We start from the raw sequence: 18,587 nt of genomic DNA, 5'->3' as shown, positions 1-18,587 counted from the left end.
CACTTTTTACGTCAGTGCTACAGTATTTGAGTTGAATGTTTTCCTTGTTCATGATTGTACTAATAATGCAAAAAGGAATTATTAAATAGTAAAGAAACATAAGTCAAATAAATACATATAATTAATATGCATTAATAAATAATTATGTGAATACATGATGCAAATGTAAATGTAGCAATATAAATATCCATAATATAAATAAAAGAGAATAATGTGGTGTGTGTGTGTGTGTTTGATTGTGTGTGTGTGACTGGTGCATTGCAGCATCCCACTCGGGCTCCCGTAGAAAAACACCGTGACGTGGATGAGGTCTTAAGAAGCATCAGGATAATCCACGTAACGGTCCACCATCATCATCCTCTTCATCCGCTGAACCGTGAGCCATGGCCGCACAGAAGATCAACGAGGCGCACGATCACATCGCCAAAGCGGAGAAATGGTGAGAGAATAGAAATAATCCGAATCTGTTGTCATGAACGTTAACGCAGACACACTGGAGTTATGATGGCCTGCTAGCTGTGCTGTCGTTGTCAACAACACTGCTGGCCAACGGAATGTGGCGGAATCTTGAACGGCTGTATGTGAAGAGAATGAAATATAAGAGACGCAGAGTCGTTGTGTTGCTCCATCATAGGAATGATACACTGATTGCGTAATCGTCTTGGAGGTTACCTTGACGACCGCTGCAGTGGTGCTGATGCTGATCATAAGAATTATGAAATAAATCATCCTGCGGTTATATGATGATGATGGGGGGGTTTTCTTTAAGAATCTTTATAAAATATTTTTTTTCTGGCAGTCTAAAGACAAGCATGACCAAGTGGAAACCAGACTATGACGGAGCAGCATCAGAGATGGCAAAAGCAGGTGATGATATTTTTTACAGTACGAGATGGTGTCCTTTCGATAAAGAAAACTGTGATATTTGAGGTATAAACTGAATTACTGTTCTCTACACAATGTCTGTTTTTGTTAAATCAGCTGTGGCTTTTAAAAACGCCAAGCAGTTCGAGCAAGCAAAGGATGCGTATCTCAAAGAGGCGGAATATCAGACAGAAAACAAAACGTATCCTTCATCTGCATCTGCATCTTGTCACAACAACGCTTCACCAACAAACCTCTGTTAGCAGTCAAACCACAAGACAGACAAATATTGTGAACCACAGCTATTAATGTTACAGTTCACCCAAAAATTAAAATTTGGTCATGATTTACTCACCCTCATTTAATTCCCAAAAAATTCTGGGAACACAAAAGAAGATATTTTGAGAAATGTCTTTATGATAGTCAATGGGAATCTAACAGGGAAAGATTTGGTCGTATACTCACATTTAACACCTACATTTACTTAACTAAATTTCACAGACTCTTTCATGCAGCCAAGTAAGTGACTATTAGTTAATATTACCTACTAAGAGTACTTTATCTGCTATGTGTAGTATGCAAACTATTTAGTTAACTGTATAACACTTATGGCCGGTTTCACAGACAAGGCTAAAGAAAAGTCCCACATAAATAAAAGTTTGAGCTGTCTTAACTTAAAATCATTTTTCATAAAATATGTCATTGCTATTGTTTTGTCTCAAGATGCACAACAGTAATGTTTTTATGTAAGGCATTTTATTAAAGCAACTTAAAGGAGCCGTATGTAACATTGACACCTTGCGGTTGAGATTGATATCGCAGTCCAAATTCAAAATATTGGCCAGGGTTTTCCCGTCACACCTCCTTAGCCTCAACGCTTACAGGAGTTGCCAGACACCTACAGTAGTGTAATGGAAAGCATCAACTTTTACACCTTGTGTTTATCTTATCATTTATACGTTTTGTTTTTTCCAAATATAACTAAATCAGCAGCTCATTTCAGACGTGTCCTCCTGAAGTCGCATTTACGTGCCATATTGCTGTCTCGTTTAAATAACCTAACTACAATTATATTTTACTCCTTGTAGGTTGTAAAATAATATATTAATTATTTCTAAGTTTGCAACTTAATAGTACCGAAAAGGGTGCAATTGGCTCTGACGCAGATCGTTTGTTTGCTGCAATATGCAGTGATTGTCGCCAACGGTAAATCGTCAGTGGGCGGGATGACACGGACCAAAAAAAAAAAAACATTCCGGCACGGAAAGCACATTTCAGACTGGAATAACTGGGTCTAGCATTTGTTTTTGCACAAACAAATATATGAACTTGGCAGGTTTCCTAAATGTCTACAAACATATTAAGGTATTGTTTTGCTTTGATACAGTAAAACTATTACATACAGCTCCTTTAAATATCCTAATTTATCTATAGTCCTGGCTTAAGCAAAGAATTAATTGTCTGTAAAACCAGGCCTAACTGTTTATATTTTATTAATGATCTAAAGTTATCTCTTGATTTTTTAAAACGAGAAATGCTACATATCTGCTTACTTCTTTTTTTGTGCTGTTATTGTTCTCAGGGCATATGAACAAGCAGGCATGATGTTAAAGGTGAGTTTATACATACAGTAATGAGTCCTGATAACGTAACAGAGCTAGTGACCGTGTGACTCTTGTGCTTTTCTAGGACATGAAGAGAATGCCGGAAGCTATTCAGCTGATAGAGAAGGCCAGTGTGATGTATGTAGAGAACGGGACATCTGGAACTGCAGGGATAGCTTTAGACAGGGCAGGAAGGTGAGTATAAACATTACAGACAAACACCTGAAACATGTACGGTATTGAAATCTGATTTTCATGATCTAAAACAAGATCATGTCTTAGTTAACTAGTACTTGTAGCACATTTTAAGTACATTTTGAAGTAAACTCTCAGTACACTAGTTTAGTTGTTTTTATACTACAAGTATAAAGTAAGTTCTTTAAGTGAACTAAACATAATTTTATTTATATATTATATTTGCAGATTAAGTATATTAATATTTTCTATTCAGGTATTAATTTCCATACTCAAATCAACCATTAAGTATACTTGAAGCTATTCCACCTCATAGCTGACTTATTACTAGACTTGTAACATGTAAATTCATAGGACAATATACTATGCGAAAAAGTGTTCCGTAGGCTACTCAAAAGTCAAACACAACTACAAGCCAAGTATACTTGGAATAGTTCATTGTGATTTGAAGTACAGTATATATCCCACAAAAGACTGAGTATAATGCTGTGTTCACATCAAACGCGAAAAATTGCGTTCCATGCTCTTCAGTACTCGCGGGAAAAAGTTCGTTATTTTCTCGTGACGCGAAAACCACCACGCGTCGGGGAGTGTCTTCACACGTCAGGACCCATCCAACAGCAGGTGTCAATGAGCTCTACATGCAAATTTCTCACTCCAGTGGAAAAGTTTGTGTCTACTCGTGTAAATGCATTGCATTGACATTTGCATGTAATTTACTTGCGAAAATCGCTCAATTGGCGTTTGGTGTGAACATAGCATAAGTATTGAACAAACATACTGTACTTATTTTCTGTCACTATATCAAGTGTACTTCAGTTTTTAGTTTAAACTATATTCCCAGGAAGTGCAGAATTATAATTTGTATAAATTGCATATAGAAAAGTATAGATTTACTGTTACACAGTTTAAAGTAGGGAAGGAATTAGGCGGGAATCGGTGAACATTTAACAAACTTTAATCAAAATAAACAAACAATAACCCGGAAGTAAAAGGCCGGCAGCCACCTCTCGGCTCCAAGAACATAAATACAAACTAAACACATGTCCGGGCCCGGTCCTCTCTCGTCAGCAGGCCTCTCGCTCCTCCTCTTATGCTCCGGGTCTCCTGCGTGTTTATGACTGGTGTGCGCACAGCTGATTCCCACTATCACTCACGCCACAGGCCCTGCCTCGTTGCCTCACGGCTCTCGTCCCGCCTTCCTCGTCACATTTACTTTCGTACTTTCTGTTTAAAAGAAGCATGTTTATAGCATAATTAATGATACAAGACTTGTTTTCATTGGGAAATGGCATCTGTGTTGACTAGTTCTGTTCATCAGACTCATCGAGTCGGTGGATCTGGAGAAAGCTGTGGATTTGTACCAGAAAGCTGCTTCGGTGTTTGAGGTAGAGAAACACAAACATAATTCAACGATTAAGTGCTTAAACTACATGTTTATTGACATTCATGCATAAAAACCCATTTGATACACAGTTTGTTTGTCGTGTATGTGCAGAATGAAGACCGTCCACGGGAGGCTGCAGAACTTCTGGGTAAAGCCTCCAGGCTTCTGGTTCGACTGCGCAGGTGCATAAAAAAAAACAATCTTTACATGAATGCTTTAACCGGACACACTTATCCAAAGCATCTTGCCATGCGTTCAAGCTGTACAGTATGTTACCAGTATTGGTGTTTCCCAGGTATCGAATCCATGACAATGTTCTACAAATTGAGCCCCAATCCATTTTAACGTAAAACTTTCTTTAGGTGCCTTTTACCCTCATTTCATTTCAAACTCATATCTCTTTCTATTCTGTGAAACACAACAAAAGCAGTTTAGCAGTAATGCCACGTGTTTGTTTTGCCTCCCACAGATTGGATGAAGCTGCCGTGTCCATTCAGAAGGAGAAGAACATGTACAAGGAGATTGAGAATTATCCCACGTGCTTTAAGGTGCGCATTCAGATATCACGTTTAGTTTTTCTCAGATACACATATGATCCAGGTCATTGTCACCACTAGTTTTTTATTATGTGCAGAAAACCATCGCTCAAGTTCTGGTGCATCTACACAGAGGAGATTTCGTAGCAGCAGATAAATGTGTCAGAGAAAGTTATAGGTAAAACGGAGTAGCTCAATCATGCATTTATTCATTCATAAATGCTTGTATTACATTCACAGTCATATTGTTTCTTCAGTCTCCCAGGGTTCAGTGGGAGCGAGGATTGCGTTGCTATGGAGACATTACTGGCAGCCTTTGACGAGCAGGATGAGGATGGGGTGAACCGCGTGTGTAACTTGCCTTTACTCAAGTACATGGACAATGATGTGAGTGGTACAGCTTTCAGAACTCAATAGATTTAAGCCGAGTCTGAAATTGCTCACGTTCACTCATTCCCTATAAAGCGAATGCTAATTCTAATGCTAAACGTATGTGCTATACACATACTTGTATCATGTCTGACAGTACCGTTTGCTGACGTTCCTCATAATGCTAATGCATGGCTTTATAGATTGTAATGTAAAATAAGTTTTATTTTCACCTTATTTGTCACGTTTGTTTGTAGTGGTTTATAATTAAGAGAACATAACAAATAATACCACATTTATTTACCCTAACGTTTATTTATAACGTTTAATACAATTATTTAACATATTAAATAATAAAACACTACTGTTTATAACATTCATTTAATCTGTTTATTTTTAAAGGTAGTAAATAACTGTCAACAAGAACAAACCCAATTCTATATAGAGCGTTTCATCGGACGTGCGCGCCTGGACTGCATTTAACTTCCAGTCTGTGTTTTGGTAGTGTCTAATAATATTATTTAGAACTATTTATATTCGATTTTATGTATATTAATTAGTGGTGGGCATAGATTAATTTTTTTAATCTAGATTAATCTAGATTAATCTTGGAATTAATCTAGATTAATCTAGATTAAAATGGCTCATTTGAATTCTGCCGAAGGCATTCAGAATATGTGTGCTACCCAAATAATGACTAAAAGTAAGTATTTGAGAACGGGTTTCTCAAGCCAGGTGGCGCATTAGACCAGGGGCTCATCTCCTGTTTCCAAAATGCATCTCAAACTGCTTGAGAAAGCTGTTCTACTATGATAATTGGTGATGAAAATTAAATTATGTTCAATAAGATGAACTTGTGTTTACTTCCGCATTAGCTAAGGGATGATTTGCGTTTAGGTGGTACTTGAGACTGGAAGAGCTCCTACAGTACATTTACATTTAGTCATTTAGCAGACGCTTTTATCCAAAGCGACTTACAAAGAGTGAGGGAGCAACAAGCGATATGTCATACAGGAGCCATAATACATTAGATCTCAATACAAAGTTACTGATTTTAACTAAAGCTAGACCACTTCCTGTTGAGAGAAAGTGTTTTTTTAAAACAATTCCACATTGCACAAGGTGCAAACAACCTTAGTCTTGTCGATGTTTCCATTGGGAAGCTTCTCAAAAATTAATATTCCCTGAAGCAAACCCGGCCGCTTCATAGCTGCATCCATGTTAGCACGTCACGTTTGATGCGGTAATTTCACAGTAACGTTATGTTGTGTTCAGACCAAACACGAGTGATTTATATGTTAATGCAAGGAGGCGATAGACCTACTTGCTGCGCGAATCGCGCTAATGAAGCCCTGGTTATGAGATGATGAGGCGGCGCGAATGACGCGAATGAAGTCCTGGTTATGAGATGATGAGGCGGCGCGAATGACGCGAATGAAGTCCTGGATATGAGATGATGAGGCGGCTTCTGCTTCCGCGAATGACGTGAATCACGCGAGTTGAAAAATCTCGTTCTCGCCCCGTACAGTGCAGTTAAGATGGTATACATTCGCGCTAAAATATCAAGGTGAAAATCATCATAGCTTGCGTAGTATAGACCCAGCTCCCAACCCAACTTTGAGAATAGATTAACAGCGACATTTTTTTTTATTGCGCGATAAAAGTAACGCCGTTAACGGCCCACCACTAATATTAATATTCATTAATATTATACATTTGTTGTATAACAATTGTATTAGAGGATTTGTTGAATTTTGTTGTTTATTCATTTGATTAAATAAACAATTTTTCAAGGGTCCTGCAGGTCGCGTTTAAAGAAACCGTATGGTACATTTTCATCTAGCGGTTGTGCTTGGTATTGCAATCCAAATTCAAAATATTGGAGAGACAAACCAAGTAAGGCTTCTTTTCAGTGTCTTATGCTTGTTATCAGAAAAATATCTATAGGCACTCTATTGTTTGTAAATGTGTACTGGAAGTTAAGGGCTGTCGATGAACGGGCGTAGACTATGTGCAGTACCGCTTATTTATGTTGTCACTTTGAAACCGTCTGTCTGAAACATTTGTGGCAATCCAGGTGATTCTAATCAAGCCTTTCGAAGAGTAAAGCTCCTGATGTGTAAACTCTAGAAGGAAAAACACAATTCTATCTCTTAATGTGTCCGTTCAAAATCTCTTGGAAAAACGAGGAATAAAAACAGGTAATTTACATGATTTAAGGTTTAAAAACGTTCAAAAATGTTTGTATCTCCTCTTTGCCTCGCCTCTCTGAAACGCGCAGATTTTTACAAAGCTCATCGCTCTGAAAAGCGAGGTGTGCTATGATTGGCCAGTTAATCAGTGTGTAGTGATTGGTGGAATACTGCGAGCGTGTGAGGGAAATGTAATGCCATTAACCATATATGGACCATTTGAACTTTAATCAAAATATCTTCTTTTGTGTTTCAACATTTTTGTATGAAAAAACTAAACGCCTGCTAAAATGCTTCGCATCTGTAATCGTTTGTTGCAGTTATTGACAATACAATATTTACAATTACAGTACGCCAAGTTGGCCATCTCTCTAAAGGCCCCGGGAGGAGGTGGAGGAAAGAAGAAGAAAACCCCTGCAGCTCCTCAAGGAGGAAGCACAGCGCCACCACCAGCCGAGGAGGAGGAGGATTATGAGGGAGGTTTGTGTTAATGGAACTACTCGAGTGTGTGTGTTTGTGTGTGTAAATGGACATATAAGTGTTTTCTCTTTTTTTATCCAATGTGAAATCAAGTCCTGGTTATGATAAATTCTGTTCCTGTTTGTTCTGTTTGTTTACAAATGAAATGAAGTCGTGGACTCTGTAATTTTTTTCCTCATTGTTTTAAGAAAATTAGAAGTTCTGTTAAAGTCTGTAAAATGATGTATAAACTATTATATATGATATTGCGGGTCAACCCACGAAAAATACTGAGTGCATTTTTAACAGTGTAACCACAAGCTGCACCAACCTGCAAATAGTAGGGAATATTATCGCGTTATCGCAATAGCAAAATTGTCTCAATATTATCGTGGTCACTTGACTCTGTAAAATGATTGGTGTAAAATGATAGGTCTTCAAGGCCTAACATAGAGAATGTTAGAAAAAATAATGGATCTGGTGCAATTATTTTATGTTATAAAAGGGATTTTTAGGATTTGTCCCATCTCTTACTATTACTCATACCTCTAAGCACCAGTAATGATGAGAGGATAAACAAAAGAGGATGATTTTAAATATTGCACAGTGGACTTTATACTGAGGTATTATTGTAAAGTGAGATTTTGATATTGTTACATCCCTACAAAATAGTCAAATAAAAAAAATTGTGCCGCTCCGAATTACCCAAATGTTATTTCCAACAGGACTGCATTACTGTTTCTCTTAAGTCTTAAACAATGAATGAAAAACACTAGAGCTGTTTGATGTATATATGTTGAATTTGTTATGAGAGTTAATGAGATGTTTTACTCTGATATGAAAGGTGTAGTTGTGTGTACATACTGGCTTTATGGTTTAGTTTTATTTGTCCACAGTCTGTGATGTCGAGTGATGTCCGATCATTTATACAATTTGTAAAATAATATTTAATTGTCCATCATTGTACAGTCATTAAGTCTGTGTGTTGAAATGTTATGTAGTTGCACAATGCTCAGTTTCCAAACACACCATCAGACAAAAGAAAATAATCCTGAATAAATCACGATACACTGTTTTGTCATCGTCTGCTATTAAAACTGTTTCATGTTTGTTGAATCTAGTGTCATTCGCCTTGTGTTTAATCCAACACTGATGACTAAAAAATTAACATATTTCTCGACTTGAAAGAGGGAAACACCATTTTCAACCTATTATTATCAAGTATTTCAGGGCAGGATTTGAAAGATCAAATAAACATATGAACAGGTGAACCCGTTGTATTTGTTGTTTCTAATGCGAGAATGTTAAAGTGATAGTTCACCCAAAAATAAAAATTCTGTCATTTACCTTCAAACCTTTATGGTTATTTTCTCATGCAGAACACAAAGAAAGATATTTTGAAGAAAGTTGGTAACGGACAGCCATTCACTTATATTGTGTGGACATAAAACCAATGCAAGTGAACGGCCAGTTAACAACATTCTTCAAAATATCTTCTTTTGTGTTCTGCGTAAGAAAAAGTCATACTGGTCTAAAATGACAAGAGGGTGAGTAAGTGATGACAGATTTTGTATTTTTAGGTGAGCTATCACTTTAAGCCTAAACATAAAAACGGCCAAAGTGACATCAATGTTCTCAATACAAACTTGTAACATTGTGCTGAAAGACTCAGTAAACTGAAAACCTCAAACAGAGCATTCATTTTCAAGCCATGAGCTCCCACTGGATTTCCTAATGGCTTTTGAGAATAGAGATTTTCCATTTTTGAGTAATATAAGGTTTTAGAAACCATTCTATCCATTTGCACACAATCATCCCCCAGAACTGGAATTATGAAATCTTTTTTTAAAAAGCCGGTTTGGTGTGTAATTTTTTCACAAAAACCCATGAGAAGTTCCAGAAGAAAGCCACAATGAATCAGCATAAATGACTGAACAGGTTTCAGAAAGAATGTCATTAAAATAAATTAGGTTTTCTGTTAAAAGCAGGTTTTAAACTGGCTAAACAGACAGTCCTGCACTTCTTGGGAAAAGGAGAACACAAATAACTTACCTCTATCTGTCTCAGCTTTCCTGTAGCTCAGAGGTATTAGCATTGCGTTAACAACGCAAGGTTGTGGGTTCGATTCTAAGGGGATTGCAAAAACCTATGTATAAATGTATAGGATAACACAATGTAAGTCGCTTTGGATAAAAGCGTCTGCCAAATGCATAATTGTGTAAATGTAAATGTCTCTGTGCACAAGAAAATATTCTAACATCAAGAAATTAAATAACACTCAATAAATCAGCATTCAGTGAAAGGTTTTGGTTTAAATGAACAGCAATCATTTATTGAGCACATACATAAACATGAGCGTTAAAGGAACAATATGAAGAATTTAGCGGCATCTTATGGTGAGGTTGAGAAATTGTAACCAACGGCTCACACCCCTCTGCCCCCGCCCTTTCGAAAAACTACTGCAGCTGACACGACAAACATGTTTTGTTTTCGTTTCTTTGCCGAAGGAGTTAACGTATTTAGGAAACACATTCTGTAGAGCAGTTTGTCCATTTAGGGTTACTGTAGAAAAAACATGGAGAATGTGCTGTAAGTATAATAACCTTTGGTAACCACAAACGTTTTTCATGGTAAGGTTGATATTTTCACGGAATTGCCCAGCTAAAGATGTGCTGTAAATCATAAATAATCTACTTTGTATTAAGTCTAGCATAATTCTTCTACTCTTCTCCAACAGCAGGTCCGAGAGTCTGGTGTGGACATTGAGTTCTCTATGTATATTTGATGAGCTCAAATGCCTTTTTCACAACATCAATATCCCCAGCACACCTTATTATGACAAGTAATCTAAAATGCTTTGATGTACATGATGTAGTGATGCCACCAGTGCTTAAAGTATAGAAAAATGCTGAAAATAGCTGCACACAAACAGTGAAAATAATTCATGGGTGACATGCAAAAATGTTTTTAGATCTGACAGATCCAACTATGGATTTGACTTAAAATGATCAGCGGAACAGTAAAGCCATGTAAATAGGTAGAATGAAATGAATACATAATATACAGCCACGTAAAAAATAAGACATCATTTCAAAATGATTTTAAGAGGTATTTGAAGAAAATGAAAAGGAGAGAAAAACAGAAAAGATGATCTGTATTTTTCCAGACCTCAAATGCTGCAAAGAGAATAATTTCATATTTACCTTTAAGCATATACGACAATCATATTTCTAAATGTATTTAGGAAAAGTTCACAAGTTTCAACATGTCCCTTTCACGCTGCTGTTGGATGAGTTCTTGTCACTCCTGAGGTTTGATTTTGTTGAAATTCAAATGGAATGACCACAGTTCATCTAGAAATGATGATTAAATGAAAATTTAAAAAGGGTTTCTCATTTTTTTCCATGGCCAATAATAACTAATACACTGCAAAAAATTGGTAAAGAAATAATAAAAACAAAGATAGAGAAATAAGAAATTAAATGCAAAACAACGTTTGGACACTGAAGTCAATAATTCATTATCTCTTAGATAGCACATGCAAGCACACACGCGCATGCGCACACACACACACTGCATTTAAGAAAAACAGACAATAAAAAAGTGTAAAAGTTCAAAAGTAAACCAGCATTCTGTCCTTTCATTTGTGTGCTTTATTTATCTCCCATTTCATCTTATACACAGTTATGTTTCCCCCTTGTTCTTGTCTCTGGAAAAGTGACGCACACGTAACGTAAGGAAAGAGTTTCATGTCAAATGTTATTTTTTCATTCATGCTATAGTCTGTAATGCATAGTTCAGAGATGGAAATTTCTTCTCAAACATCTTCATAACAACCTAAATCCTCACACTGACAGTCATATGGTACATTTTCTCACTGTAAATGGAACGCATCGATATATCTGCGATACCCTGATCCATAGAAATGCTCATTCCTGAGTATGGCCGCCAAAGGTGTGTAACAGGAATGTCTTTCCTTTAATGTCACCTGCCGATCGTATTGCTGAAATAAATACAAGTACAGATGTAGAATTCACTTCTCCAGACATTGCAGAGCATATTTAATAACACTAGCAATCTACCAATCTCTCATGCCTTAAATGACGTACCTACAACGATGTCTACCACATGAGAACTAATATTTATCAGATATAAAATACGTCTGCTTTACGAGCACATGTGAAATGTCTCATAAAACACGAGCAGTACTAGAGTTCGGTGTAAATTGTTCGTAAAACAATGTTTACGTTTACAATTGTTGTATTGCCAGATGTTTTTGCGGACAACATATTAGGGCTTTCAAACGATTAATCGCATCCAGAATAAAAGTTTGTGTTTACATAATATGTCTGTGTACTGTGCATATTATGCTTGTGTATTTAAACACATGTATATTTAGGAAATATTTAGATGTATTTATATATATTTAGCCTACCAATAGTGGAAATAATGAAATGTTATATGTGATATATTTATATATAAATTAACATTTACCATTTTTCTTAAATGCATACATGTGTGTTTGTAAATACAAAATTAATATGCAATTAGTACACAGATATATACAGTGTTATGTAAACACAAACTTTTATAGTTCTGCTCGTCTTTTATGAATGGAACCCATCCACCAAATTCTGAACAAAATTCTTTGTAAATCCATAATTTTACAGTTAGGAAAAAAGATATTTAACCTGCGTACACAGAAATTTGTTCTTAGTATCATTCATACAACCACTTTTTTAACCACCAATTCAATTCTGTTTTAACCACCTGATGCTTGTTGTTTTTAAAATAACAAACCAGAACAGTGTCCAACTACTGTGATGCATCATCGATCTCCCATAAATGACCAAAAAAGTCAATATACATCAAGCAATATAAAACACAAGTCTCTTTTGGTCTAAAATCTGTATTCATAAATTACGTTACATGACATCTTTAAAGTCTCAAAGGTCCTACACACGAGTACATCCCTTTTCTCCGTTGTTAGAGAAAAACGTTGACGTCTCTTCGTCATGATCCGCGTATATTCCTGAGGAAGGTAGTTAATAATAACGCATTTACTTGATTGTACTAATAAAAATAAGGCAGAAATAGATTGTCATGTGATTCACAGCACCCCGAGGGCTTTGGTTTCGCTTTTTCGGCAAACACCGAAAAAGCACCCTTTAAAAATCTGAAGTAGCTTCTGTTTCTCGTCTTTAACGCGGATTTTAAGCCGTCCGTCCCGCATGCACGAAAGGTGGTATTCAAAGTGACGCATGCCTGGAAGCCCTAAGATTCATCACTTATAAACATGAAGCCCTTTTAAAACCGCAGGGACCACGCCCACATTGCGACTTTATCCAATCACGTGTACGAACAGCGTTTTCTCGGATCAATCCAACGGTGTGCTCACAGAACGAGATCCTGAGAACCCTCACTTAGTCTTCTCTCTGGTCCATTTGATCATGGTTTCTGGAGAGCGGTACAGGAAGATGAGTTTAGAGTAGAGGTCCTCCTCCAGGTCCAGTTCACCCGTCTCTCGGACCAAGAAGATGTCCTTGCACAGTTTGAGGATGCGGTCCACATTGGGCAGCTCTTCGAACATGATGGTGTGCGAGATTCCGCTGAAGAACTCTCGCACAAACTTTCCGATAACCAGAACCACCGACATGTACAGTCCCATGATCCTGTGCACAAATTTATCAACATGATGCAAAGCGATTACTGTGGTCCAACAAATGCAAGTTTGTTTAATAGGGTTGACTATTAAACAAAGGTTTTACTTTTATACTTCAGAGACAAAAAATTAAAAGATTTACATACCCATATCCCGCCAGAAAGCCCAAACTGGGTGGACTGACTTGATCGCTGAACACATAAATCTCCAGACAGGAGTCTTGCTCTGTTTTTGACCCCACACGTATCGGCCCATTTTCAGTCTGATTCACGATCCACCACTCCTGAATACCCGAAGAACTGTTCATGCTTGACTTTTTAAGAGACAGTGTGAAGTTCATGAATTGTTCACCTTAGGGAGAAAGTGTAGAGAGAGAGATTTTGAACATCCGTCAAATAGCATAAAAATGTTAACAGTATGATGATTATGGCAGACATAACAGGTTTATTACCGTTGTAAAGCTGGTTAATAGGTTTGGTATTGGAGTCACTTGGTGCCCTGATGTATCTCGGAAAAATATTTTGGATGAGTCTAATAATAAAATAAAAACGTATATATATTAGGGGTGTCAGAATTTACCGGCATTGCCAATAATCACGATATAAAACCATCATTATTGGTGTTAATTCTACACATGCTAACATCGTAAATTATTCTGCATCTGTTTCAAGTTTACAATGCTTACAAACTCTCTCTCTAAACCTTACACTCCAATATTAAGTGTGATTTTTTTTGCAAAAGGAAAAAACACAAAATAAGTCAAATTAAAGATTGCCTGATTGCATTATTTGTTAATTTATATATATATATATATATATATATATATATATATATATATTTTTTTTTTTTTTTTAATAAAAACTGGGAAAATATCGATAATATGTAAATCTTTTTTTTGTCATTTTTGGGCATTTGAGATCATCTAGTAGAACATTCAATTGTTTATCTAAATTTTACTCTGTTTAAATTACAACATATAATGCACTCATTCAAATCAGGCCGCGTTACGGTTATGCAAATTTCAGCAGAAAAAGCAATAAAATACATAAATAATTAATTCCTATGAGAAAATGATGTTGTGTCCAAGGTAGAGAACACAATTATCTTTATTATGATTATTTTTTGTGTTACCAAATTTTTGTATGTTTTATAATTCAAATCTTTACTGCCATGATATTTCAGTGGTTTTGTGAGAATCGCCCACTGAAAATAATGAGATATATTTCAGTCAAGTGACCGGTGGTGTTTGTATGAATAGAATATCACAGCGTTAACTCACACGGGTTGACTTTGAGCGTTAGTGTTTCCACTGTCCTCCAATAATTTTCCCAACTCCAGTCTGGTCTTGTTGTTTAGTTGTATGATGTGTTTTCCAATGGCAAACTCAGCTTTAGCGCCGAGAGTGAGATTCCTGAATGTCAAATACACAAATACAGAATGGTCTATAAGTTCATAACTGCGGTTTTGTGATGTTTCATGTGAATTGTGTGATGTTTCCACCTCTGTATGGACCAGGTGAGGGTGAGAGGAAACTGCTCATTTGGGTTTCGAAGCATTTCAATGAGGTTTTTCCTGCTGGGAGGGCTGATAGTCCAAAGCGAGTTGGAACTTCCTTCTATATCTGCAATTGTCAGGTCCTCATAGATATACGTCTCCAGAAACTGCATGGCATCCTACAGGACAAAATAACCATGTTTTTTAACAAGAGGGTTTTGTATTCATTCAATGGGAGTCAATGGGGTTCGGTGTTGTTTAGTTATCAAGGTTCTTTAAAATATATTCTTAATTTTTGTGCGAACTGTCCCTTTGAATAATCTTGACCCTTCAAATCCTGTGGGACATAGTTATGTGGTAGTTAAACATTTCAAAAGTCATGTTGCTGTGTGTTTCTTGTGTTGTTCTGGGTAGAAAGAGCCCGGTCGAGTCTATTCCGCTTCTTAGATCTGCCTCAGGTCCCTCATACATCATTTTCATTTTGTCTTATCTTTTCTCAGTGTGAGAACATTCTAGACTCAATTTGTTATTTGATTCATTGGATGCAAACATTGATAATATGAATCATTTCCTTACTGCATCATTTCCGTAATCTCTTAGGAATCTTCGAAAATCAGCAGATGTGACGTTCTTGAGATGTGCCTGCTGAGCACTCATGGTGAAGATCGGCTAAGAGAGAACGAGAAAAACGAAAGAACAAATTTACCAATGTGAACTGATTTTCAAAAAGCAAAAGGAAACTTCTGCTCAAGTCTCAACTGTGTCTCTTGCCAAAAAGAGATGTGTCTGCTATTACAGTTTGACAAGAGATGTCAACAATGTTCAAACTGAGCTCAGATTTGTCAAGTCTGCGATCAAAAGTCAATATTTTTGAAGATCTCAATATGAACTCAAACATTTCTCATCAATATCCCAAAGCCAGATTATTTGACCCTGACAATCTACATTCATTTACACCTACAGACTATTCACTTGTTTTAACTATAACACTCTAATTTCTCAGAAACATTAGAGACTAAGTTGGTGCATAAAGAGGACTGTACATAACATGTGATCATAAAAATTGCATTTCATGCAGTGTGTAATATTGCCGTGTTTGAAAGTAAGCAGTCTGCCAAATTTTTTATCTGAAGGTGAATGAATAACAATGTTATTGTCTTGGAAAAAAAAAGGGTCGTCTGAATCACGCAAACGAGTCGTCCCTAGTCCGATTCATGAACCGCCGCGGATTTACATCACTACAAATAGTCCTTGCCTACGTCTTGCTAGGACTGCCCGCGAACTTCACTCTTCTCCCTAAAACACTGTAGCTTGTGAGCCTCATTCGCGGTAGACCAATCACAGCAGACTAGACTAGGCAAGCGGAAAGGAGGGGAATAGACTGATGAATCGCGGAACGAATCATTTAAGAGTCAAGAAGTAATGTAAGTATAATTGCCTTTTATTATAATAGTGTTTTTACACCTTCTATGTACATAAACTTGTTCCTGGACACTTCAAAACAGAAGTAGGACCTTAAAAATCCCTACGTAAGAACTCTCCCGAGCTATAAAAGAGCAACATCTGAGCAATACTACGGATGTAAATATATGTTTAGCATCAGGTATACCTGTAGTCCACCCAACGTGAGAGTCAAAGAGACGTCCAGCGGAGTGTTGACCACTCCAGCCACAGATTTGACCAGAGACATGAAGAGCAGTGGAAACCACACGATACAGATGAGAAGCATGACGATCATTCCTCCCATTCCATACTTCACCGTCTTCTTCTTCTTCTGCCCGCGGGGCTGAGGGTAACGCTGTGACACAACACACGACACAAAATTCAGCATATGGCTTCACTCCGCCATTTATTAAAAGCACCCTTTCACAAACCTGCCAACCTTGGAAATGTTTCTTTGAGCATCAGTGTGAGGGGACGGGACACAGGCTTTGATTGGGGTTCATACATTCTCAAATTTGAATATTTGAGGAGAAAATTGGAATAACACAATGCAGTCACATTTATCCGAATAACTCTTTCATAGAAAAAGAAACTTATTTACTAGTGGTGGGCATAGATTTTTTTTTTTTAATCTAGATTAATCTAGATTAATCTTGGAATTAATCTAGATTAAAATGGCTCATTTGAATTCTGCCGAAGGCATTGAGTATATGTGTTCTACCCAAATAATGACTAAATGACTAAGTCTTTGAGAACGGGTGTTCCAGGGGCTCATCTCCTGTTTCCAAAATGCATCACAAACTGCTTGAGAAAGCTGTTCTACTATGATAATTGGTGATGAAATTAAATTATGTTCAATAAGATGAACTTGTGTTTACTTCCACATTAGCTAAGGGATGCTTTGCGTTTAGGTGGTACTTGAGACTGGAAGAGCTCCTACAGTACATTTACATTTAGTCATTTAGCAGACGCTTTTATCCAAAGCAATTTACAAAGAGTTAGGGAGCAACAAGCGATAGGTCATACAGGAGCCATAATACATTAGATCTCAATACAAATTTCCTGTTTTCAACTAAAGCTAGACCACTACCTGTTGAGAGAAAGTTTTTTTTTTTTAAACCAATTCCGCATTGCACAAGGTGCAAACAACCTTAGTCTTGTCGATGTTTCCATTGGAAAGCTTCTTAAAAATACATTTTCCCTTGAAAGGCTTCAAAGCTGCATGCATGTTAGCACGTCATGTTTTATGTGGTAATTTCCGTTCAGACCAAGCGCGAATGGCGCGTCAGTTAAGCGCGAGTGATTTACATGTTAAAGGCCTGTTTATACACGAGCCTGGCTCCGCTTCGCGAGCCTCTGCTGACCGCGCGCGCCACTCCCCAAACGGACGAGACGTTTATACTTGACACGTTCGCCGTTGAGATATTCTTTGAAAAGACAGGGGTCGCACAAACGAAATCGTTCTGTAAATCCGAAGGAAGTAGAAGAAAAGTAGGAATTTTTGCGGAATTACGTCAGATCATTCAGAATGGTGTCTTGCGAGAAGCTGCTCGACAAGGAAACGTAGGAGATTTTGTGTTGTTGCTACTATCAAAAAAGGGCTAAAACGGAGATGGAATGTTCACCCACTGCATGCCACAAAACGTGGAGATGTAGAATAAATCGCTCTTGTGAAGCAGATGCATGTGATGGACGGGGAAATGCATTTCGAACTATTGTTTGTTGATTTAATCAATTTTTATATCAAACTTTTTGTTCACTCTTTCATTTCTGTGCATAATGCAGACACATATCTACATATTGTTGGTTAGGGACTGCTAAATGTACCTTGCGATAGATTAACCCATTGGATGTCTTTATGTTATATAAAATGAGAAGATATAAGAACAGTTCAAAAGAGCAATGTTTATAAATACTGTTTTATTCTGAATACAATATAAAACAGACACGTTGATCATAAAAGATGTCTTGTACAGGCGTACATGTTCAGCCAAAATCTCTTCAAAGCTTTTACGTTGACTGCGGCGCCGCGCAAAAAATGCTGTGCATGCCGCCACGCGAAATCCACCGCGATGACGTCATATTTGGCGAGCGCACCTAGGCGAACTAGCCCGAATTGCGCGAATCACGTGAGTTGAAAAATCTCGTTATCGCCCGGTATAGTACAATTCAGCTAGGTATACATCCGCGCTAAAATATCAAGGTGAAAGTCATCATAGCTTGCGTAGTATAGACCCAGCTCCCAACCCAACTTTGAGAATAGATTAACGGCGACATTCTTTTTAGCGCGCGATAAGAGTCTCACGTTAACGCAGCACGTTAACACCCCACCACTAGTATTTACATTTAGGAACCATTTGTGCGCGTGTGTGAATAATCTGA

At 37.2% G+C, this 18,587-nt stretch overlaps 2 protein-coding genes across 2 annotated transcripts in view; one reads left to right on the top strand and one right to left on the bottom strand.

Annotated features, from left to right (window-relative positions):
* Window positions 1-232: 232 nt before the first annotated feature.
* napgb (N-ethylmaleimide-sensitive factor attachment protein, gamma b) lies at window positions 233-8,877 on the top strand. The gene is made up of 12 exons (XM_056742871.1): window positions 233-439; window positions 800-867; window positions 982-1,066; window positions 1,366-1,383; window positions 2,447-2,477; window positions 2,554-2,663; window positions 3,985-4,051; window positions 4,162-4,232; window positions 4,520-4,598; window positions 4,685-4,764; window positions 4,844-4,973; window positions 7,498-8,877. The coding sequence occupies exons 1-12, from the start codon at window positions 384-386 to the stop codon at window positions 7,636-7,638; spliced, it is 936 nt and encodes a 311-aa protein (XP_056598849.1). The 5' UTR covers window positions 233-383; the 3' UTR covers window positions 7,639-8,877.
* Window positions 8,878-10,856: 1,979 nt separating this feature from the next.
* LOC130418249 (piezo-type mechanosensitive ion channel component 2) overlaps window positions 10,857-18,587 on the bottom strand; it is a 98,201-nt gene continuing 90,470 nt past the window's right edge. The window contains exons 47-53 of the mRNA XM_056744284.1: window positions 16,372-16,560; window positions 15,339-15,431; window positions 14,769-14,941; window positions 14,548-14,679; window positions 13,720-13,799; window positions 13,415-13,619; window positions 10,857-13,278 (exon numbers count right to left, since the gene is read on the bottom strand). Of these exons, the coding sequence (XP_056600262.1) occupies window positions 13,026-13,278; window positions 13,415-13,619; window positions 13,720-13,799; window positions 14,548-14,679; window positions 14,769-14,941; window positions 15,339-15,431; window positions 16,372-16,560 (1,125 nt within the window). The 3' untranslated portion in view covers window positions 10,857-13,025. The remainder of the gene's footprint in view (window positions 13,279-13,414; window positions 13,620-13,719; window positions 13,800-14,547; window positions 14,680-14,768; window positions 14,942-15,338; window positions 15,432-16,371; window positions 16,561-18,587) is intronic.

Source organism: Triplophysa dalaica, chromosome 3 (assembly GCF_015846415.1).
Source record: "Triplophysa dalaica isolate WHDGS20190420 chromosome 3, ASM1584641v1, whole genome shotgun sequence".
Lineage (NCBI taxonomy): Eukaryota > Metazoa > Chordata > Actinopteri > Cypriniformes > Nemacheilidae > Triplophysa > Triplophysa dalaica.
The sequence above is the reverse complement of the archived record's forward strand: the minus strand, read 5'-3'. Positions and strand labels throughout refer to the sequence as shown.

Excerpts from the sequence above, each read along its gene's own strand:
- napgb (XM_056742871.1), top strand. The coding sequence starts at position 384 with ATGGCCGCACAGAAGATCAACGAGGCGCACGATCACATCGCCAAAGCG. Across the intron at positions 2,664-3,984 it reads GCTTTAGACAGGGCAGGAAG|ACTCATCGAGTCGGTGGATC; the intron begins GTGAGTATAAAC and ends TCTGTTCATCAG. Across the intron at positions 4,765-4,843 it reads TGTGTCAGAGAAAGTTATAG|TCTCCCAGGGTTCAGTGGGA; the intron begins GTAAAACGGAGT and ends TTGTTTCTTCAG.